The sequence below is a fragment of the Artibeus jamaicensis genome, unplaced genomic scaffold (genome assembly GCF_021234435.1).
Source record: "Artibeus jamaicensis isolate MK-2021 breed Jamaican fruit bat unplaced genomic scaffold, CSHL_Jam_final contig_465, whole genome shotgun sequence".
NCBI lineage: Eukaryota > Metazoa > Chordata > Mammalia > Chiroptera > Phyllostomidae > Artibeus > Artibeus jamaicensis.
The window spans coordinates 3,626,322-3,633,627 of NW_026521843.1; the positions used below are offsets into that span (position 1 = coordinate 3,626,322).

Consider the following 7,306-nt stretch of genomic DNA (forward strand, 5'->3'; position numbering starts at 1 on the left):
GGGCACTCGCGTGTCCTAGCACGGCTCCCTCTGGAACTGCAGTTTCTGCAGCACCTTAGTTTTAAAACTAAGGGTCCGTGGGGCAGTCTCTCTAGTCCCCCCGCCCGCACCTGGGGGCAGATAGTGCAGAAGCAGAAGGTGACAGTCCCAGAGGGCCTGTGCTGCCACCAATGGGCCCGTGCTGCCACCAGGGTCCGCCCCCCGGGACCCTGGGCAGCCTTGGGCTCTGTCCGCCCTGGACTGGTTGTGGTTAGCGACTGAGGCCGTGGTCTTTCTGGGCAAGTCACCTCTTCCTTAGGTAAAGGGCAGTAGTTTCTGAACGAGTGTAAACTGCCTGCCCAGCACTGCCTGCTGTCATACTGGGCGTGTCTCTAAGTGGCCGGATGCTCTGCAGTGAGCCGTGAAAGCAAAAAGGGTCTTTCCAGAAAAGCCCACGGAGCAAGTGGTGCCGGCTGAGTGTCCTGCTTCAGGGAGGCTCCAGAGCAGAACCGGAGCAGGTGGCCCGACTGGGGGCTGCTCCCTGCTCTGGAAGGTGGAACGCAGTGAGCACCAGCTCATGTCCATGTCCCTTCCCCCCCCCCCAGGCAAACTGTCCCTGGAAGAGTTCATTAAAGGTGCCAAGAGCGACCCCTCCATCGTCCGGTTGCTGCAGTGCGACCCCAGCAGCGCAAGCCAGTTCTGAGGGGCCCAACATCTGGACGGTGACAGAGAAACACAGGCTCGTCCCACCGTTGAAGCTTCGCTTGCAAAAGTGGATGCCTCCTCAACCATTCCTGCTCTTCCGGGCCAGCCAGGTGACCCGTGGCACCTGCCCAGCCCAGTGGCTGCACCTCCCTCTGCCGCCTGGCCTCCCAGCCCCCCGCCCCGTCCCGTCCAGGGTGACTTCCAGGGATGTGTACCCGCAGGGCTCAGTGTTTGGGCCTCCAGGGCACCGCCTCGCCTGCAGGGGGCCCGGAGGACCCTGGTGGGACTTTCCAAGATGGCACCAAAGCCAGCTGATTTATTGTGTGACTGCTGGTGCCTCCATGTGTAAGGTGAGGACAGGAGCAGAGGGAGAGGAGATGGCAGGCCCTCCCCGTGCATGGCACCACCTGGCTCGTGCGTGTCCTCTGACCAAAGCCACCGCACGTCTGTGTACTGTGGTCTCCCTCCTTTGAACACATAAACCATGTGTATGGTGATGTGGCGTGTCATGTGTTGGTCCCGTATTTAATGCCTCGATCGCCTCTGAAGCGTGGTTCCCTTGTGGCCTGTGACCCCTCCAAGCCCGGTTCTCTTGTGGTATTTATGCCCTCAGTCTGCCCCTTTCAGAAGGAAGTGCATGCGTGCCTGTTGCCGTGGAGACGCTCAGGTCCACGTGGTGAATGCAGCGCCTGTGTGAGGTCCGTCCTGTTGATTGGTCTGGCATTTCCTGTATTAAAATGATCCAATAAACAGAATTCTCTGAGTGGTGTGTTGGCCCGTGCGAGCCCTGTTTTGCTGCCTGGGGCCCCTGTCGCTCCCGGTCAGAGGGGGTCCAGTGGGCGCAGCTGCCGTTTGTAATCTCAGCCCCTGCTGTCTCCCTGGAGTCATCACTGTGTCTGCAAATCTGGTGCAGCCTGTTCTGCAATATCTGCCTAATGCCAAGAACTGTTGGTGGCAGTAAAAGATGACTGTTTTTGGCAGGTTTGACTGCGATGCTCCTGCCTCCCTCCTGCTTCCCCCAACCCTGTGGTTTAATCAGCAAGGTAGCAGGACAGCATGTACCACCAGTGGGGACAGGGGGCACCAGGGGCGTCAGCTCCAACTCTGTGGGCAAACATCAACGTTCTTCCAGTCCCAGAAAACCCAGTGGAAGTTGCTTCAACCGTAGGGACGTTTGTCCAAAGCAGCCCATTGTTGGCCTGGCTGATTCTGCAGCTCGGAGACCCCCCCAGGTTCTGTCCAGCCCACCACCCCGCCCTCCAGGACTGTCCCTGTTCTGGGTAACACGGCTGACGTGGGAGCCTTCCCCAGACAGGATGAGAAGTGGCCCTGTCTTCTGTTTTTCCTTCAGGAGAACTTTCTAGAACTTCCCCTCCCCAGCAGTCTCACTTCTCATGGGCCAAAACCCAGACTAGGCCTGGCCAGGAGCAGGAGGTGACTGTGACTGGCCAGTCAAGATGCACCCTTGGCTGAGGACCACCCCCCACAGGGTGTGGCCCCGAGGAAGTGGGCAGGATGGGGTTCTGATTCCCAGAGGGGCACCGCCAGTGTCTGTCCCACCTGCCCTCGGCGTCCTCTGAGCCTCAGCTGCAGAAGAGGTGTGACCAGGAGACGGGGGAACGAGGTAAGGGGGCCGAAAGTGTAGCTCGGAGCCGGACTCACAGCAGGCTGTCCAAGATGGCTGCCGTCTTGCTCACTTTAGTATTACTGCTTTGTAAGACGTCGTGCCTCTGAATAGAAGCGACAAGCCCACCTGCAAGTGCCTCCTGAGCCGGGTGCGCCACCGGGAGCTGGTGGTCAGTGCGGTTCTGATGGCTGCTCACACCACGGCCTGACTTGCCAGCATGGGGTGGGCAGGAAGGCCGGGCGGCCTGGGCATGGGCCCAGTTTGCTACCAGGAGTCAAGAGGGCACCTTGGACAGCCCTGCCCAGAGGCGGGTATCCCCCCACCCCACCAGAGAGGGGCTTGAGTTTTATGGAATGGAACTGGCCTCGGTTGACCAGCCAGTGTTGGCAGGGGTGGGCGGTGCTGCCGCAGGGGATGTTGCTCAGCCGAGTTCTCCAGGGAAGCAGCCAGTGGTGTCCGTCTGCAGTGCGGGGTGTTGGAGACACCGCAGTGAAGCAGTGCTGTGAGCCCAGGCCTGCACAGACGGATGGCCAGGTGTTGATGGAGCGAGCATTCTGGAGCGTGGGCCTGGGGCGTGGCCACGCAGGGCACTGCCAGGGGCCTGGGTGGGGAGGGAGGACAGAGAGTGGGGCTCTGCTGTTTGTCACCTGCGAGCTCTTTCCCTGGCTTCTGGGACTGAGTGGGGGGCGGGAGGCCCTGGGGCCAAGACCTGAGGGGAGGCCATCTCCAAGGGCCTGCCAGGTCACCCGCCCTCCTGCACCCTAAAAGGGCTCACTGAACCCATCCTGGCCTTGGCCAGAGGAGCTGGGTGTGCCCACAGCTCATGCATACACTCCTTGCACATGCACATGCCCTCGCTGCCTGTCCCACACTCGGTCCCCAGCATGGCTGTCCTGCTGGCACTGGTTGACAGGGTACCAGGGCCTCCACGGTGCATGTGCTCCACCTGCAGGCGGCCAGGAAGCGGGGATGGGAAGGGAACTCTCACCAGCAGTAGCCAGGCCCCTCAGGGCTCCCGGTCCCCAGACATCAGGGGCGGGATCAGCACTAGTGAGATCATCTGACCCCCGTGCCCCCGCAGCACCCCTTTCGCTGGGGCCTGTGCATGTTGCACATCCGTGTGGTCGGGCGTGTGTCTGTGTGTCTGTGTTTGAGGAGGGACCGGCCGTGTAGTTGGTGGCTGAGTCTGCAGGCATGGCTCTGAGGGACTGGTCCATTGGAAGTGTCTGTCCTGTGTGGGGGTCACAGAGACACACATGCAGGCACATCCTGTGCAGGACTCGGTGCCGAGGGTCCAGAGCATCGGGCCCGGGTCTGTGTTGGCAGGTGGGTGGCTCCTGGGGACACCTGTGAGGCTGTGTTGAGCAGCAGCCCTGGAAGCTCATTCCAGTGGGTGGTGTGGGAATCCCAAGCTCATCTGCCCCAGCCCGAGGTCAGCCCCACTCTGCCCCAGCCCCGCTAGCTGACAGTGGCCTCCTTGAACTTCACCTTATCCATGTTCCAGGCCCTTCTTTCTTAAAAAATGATTACTTTACTGTTGAATTTAATAGAGGAACATTGGTTAATAACATTATATAGGCTTCCGGTGTACAATTCTGTAACCCTCACCTGTATATTGTATTGTGTTCACCACCCCAAGTCTCCTTCCATCACCATTTATTATTCCCCTTCACCCTCTCCTACCTCCTCCCACCCCCATTCATGTGCAAGTCGGTTCCTAAGGCCTCCCTGCAAACATCCCTTCCTCCGGAAGCTGTCCCCACTCCTCCCTGCACTCCCCACCTCCCTCACTTGGTGCTGCTCATGCTGACCTTGGCCCCAGAGCCAGTGCCAGGCTCGAATTAGGATGAGCTGCTCAGCAAGGAGTGAGTGAGCAGTGAGTGAGCCAGCCTGTGGCCCACCCACGCGCACTGCTGGGAAATGCACACCCGTGGGGGCTGGCACACAAGTCCTGGCTTGCCTACATGACCCTGGGTATGTGACAAGGCCCTCCCTGTCCCCCTAGTAAGACAGGACTCAGAGAGCCAGGGTCACTGACCTCGACCTTTCATGTCAGCTGGCAGAGGGCCATGAGTGTGCAAAGCCCCAGCCTGGGCCAGGGTCTGTCCGACTCTCTGGCTTAGAGCAAGTGCTGGGAGTGGCCTCAGCCCCTTTAGATGTGGGGCAGAGCTGGGGCTGGGACCAGGCACCCCTGTCTGACAGCCCTGGGGTGGGCAGAGCTCAGACCGAGCCACGAAGAGTTGGGGAGCAGGCAGCACTGGGGCTGGTGGGTAGGGACCAGGACCAGGACCTGGACCCCAGCTTCAGGGCTGGCACAGGGCCTGGGGGATGGGCGAGGGCAGCACCCTCTGCTTCCCTAGCCCTCACCTGCTGCACAGTCAGGGCGGGGCAGGCAGTGAGCAGAACCTGGGGCTGCAGGGCCCTGAGGGCACCTCTGCAGGTGACTGGTGTTGGCATTACCCACTCCTGACAGCAGGGGGCAGCAAGAAGACAGGCTGCAGAGACCTGCCTGCCGTTCACTGGCCCTAAGGCAGGAGGCCAGGGCTGAGCTGGGGTGGGTGTCCTCTGTGGTGGCTCGGAAAGGGTTTCACGGGAGCAGCCTGGTGTGGGAACAAGGCTGCAGGGAACCCCTTCCTCAAAGCCCAGGGTACCCTGGTGTGGCAGGCCCCGAGTCTCCCTGCGTCTGGCTGCATTCCTGTCCCAACAGCTCTCCTGCCCCAATGGGCTCTGTCAGCGTTTGCAGAGTGACTGAATGACCTGACAACTTGGTCAGGGCCCCACCACCACCTGCAGAGGAGCCTCAAGCACTTGATGCTGCTGCCCCCTAGTGGCCATGGCTGGAAGGGCCCTCCAGGGCTTGGATGTCTGGCTCAGGGCCTCCCTGTGCTGGTTTCTGAGCTGCTTGGGCCTGAATTACACAGCAGCTGTCTGACCCCTCCCACCTGACAGATGGGGAGACTGAGGCCCGCAGGAGCACCTAATTTTTCACCAGCCACCCAGGCTCCAGAGCCAGAGGTTGGGTCCCTGGTACCCTGGACCTGGAGGCCTTATCAATAGGACTCCCATTAAAACGGAATTTCAGATTAACAGCAAGCAATCTTTCCATATGCATGTGTCTCGTGCAGTGTTTTGTGTCTGATTGGCTGTATCTGGCAGCCCTACCTCTCAAGCCGTGGAGCTGAGCCTGCACAGCCCTGGGGCACGGGACACGGGTCACTGACCTGGTGGAGCCACCCCTCGTGCCCAGAGACCCAAAGACCTTGCACCACAGTCCAGCTCCAGTGTCCGGAGCTCGGCCCGCTCGGGGGCCCCCAGATGCCCTGCTCAGCCCTCGCCACCAGGACCACAGCTGAAGGCTAGCAAGGTAGGACTCGGGTGCCACCTTGGCAACCCCTATGGCCAGTGTCACAGACTGTCCCGTCATGACCTGGCCTCACTGCATCCCTGAAAATGTCCCCAGGAAACTCACATGGAACCAGAGGGGAGCTAGTGTCGATGGGGTGGCTCAGCAGTGGGCCCACTAGGGGGATTCGGGAGGGCCCCCCATACCATCTGCCCCCTGCTCACTGGCAGCCACGCAGCACCCGAGCTTCCCCCACTACAAACGGCCACAGTTCCTGGTCCCCAAGTGAGCAGTGAGTGAAAGTTCTAAGTCAAGGAGCTAAGATCACCAGGGCCATCATAGCCCAGGAATGGGAGTCCCCAGCCCCTGCCCCCCAGCCCTGGAGCAGCAGCAGGGTCCACCGGCCACCACAGGCCACAGGGCTGGTGTGTGGGGCTGGGGACAGAGGCACATCCCCGTGTGAGCCTGTCTGCAGCCCGGACCCACTCCCTCCAGCAGTCAGCACAGGGCAGCAGCCGCATCTCTGAACTGAAAGCCGAGAAGCAGGTTTGCCAAAAAAGTAAGAAAACTTTTCATCTGTGAGTTGGATTTGAGATGTCCTAAAGAAGGTTGAGGATCATATTCATGAATCAGCTTTATCACAAATATAAAACTATGAAATCAGACCTGTGTCCACTGCTCACTCCCCTGTGACCCTTGCTGTGACTGGTCTCAGGGGTGGGGCCCATACAGCCCCCCCTTTCAGGTGCTGCGAGGGGCAGGCAGACAGACAGGTGGACAGGAACGGCACTGTGTTTGGGGAGACACTGAGAGCCGTGAAGGAAGCAGACTGAGGCTATGTGACCGGGCAGAGATGGGGACGACACTGGTTTCCTACCACAGCCCTAATGAAGGGGCGCTCGCAGGCACTGGGGGTCAGAACGCTGAGTGGGGGCATCAGGCTGTGCTCCACCCAAGAGGCTCTGGGAGGCCCCATCCCCTGCCTGTGGGGTGCTGGCAGAATCAGCTCTTTATGGGACAGTCCCCTTCCGTGTCCCTGCCAAAGCCACTCCTGGCTTCCAGGGGCCCCTGAAAACCTTGGCCTGGAGCCCCTGCATCCTGGAGTCCCTTCATCCCACCTCAACTGGTTACCTCAGCCCCCAAGCTGACCCAGAATGGTTGCCAGGTTACCTCTCTGACCTGTCTTAGCATTGTGACCTGTCTTAGTTCTGTGACCTGTTGCCACCTGACGCCAAACAGCGCAGGTTGAGACCTCTGCAGGGACCCCCTAGCAGGCTCAGGGGCTCCCCAAGACCTTGTCGTATTCACACATGGATGGCTGTTCAGACAGAGCTGGCCCCACGGAGAACTGGGGAAGCCACCCTCAAAGGGACAAGTGCCCCCAGGGTGGGGGCAGCCAGGCCGGCTGGGGTGCAGGGCTGGGCGGACAGGCAGGAAAAGGGCCTTGGGTGGGTTGAATACACCGTCGTCACAGCAATGAAGGCATGTAGGCATGAGAATGGCATGACCTGATTCATGTTTTTTAAAGGTCAGTCTGTGATTTGACATTGGAAATGACATTCGAGACCAGCCTTGAGAGCGTGGGTCCAGTGGAGACAGATGAGGCTGAAACGTATGCTTCAGGTCCAGACGGTGGGCACAGCCCATGGCCC

General features: G+C 60.3%; 1 protein-coding gene across 3 annotated transcripts in view; it reads left to right on the forward strand.

Moving 5' to 3' along the window:
* The window catches only part of HPCAL1 (hippocalcin like 1), a 79,224-nt gene extending 77,785 nt beyond the window's left edge, over window positions 1-1,439 (forward strand). For all 3 annotated transcript variants that reach the window (XM_037151749.2, XM_037151747.2, XM_037151748.2), the window contains one exon: window positions 585-1,439. In XM_037151749.2, the coding sequence (XP_037007644.1) occupies window positions 585-682 (98 nt within the window). In that variant the 3' untranslated portion in view covers window positions 683-1,439. The remainder of the gene's footprint in view (window positions 1-584) is intronic.
* Window positions 1,440-7,306: the final 5,867 nt, after the last annotated feature.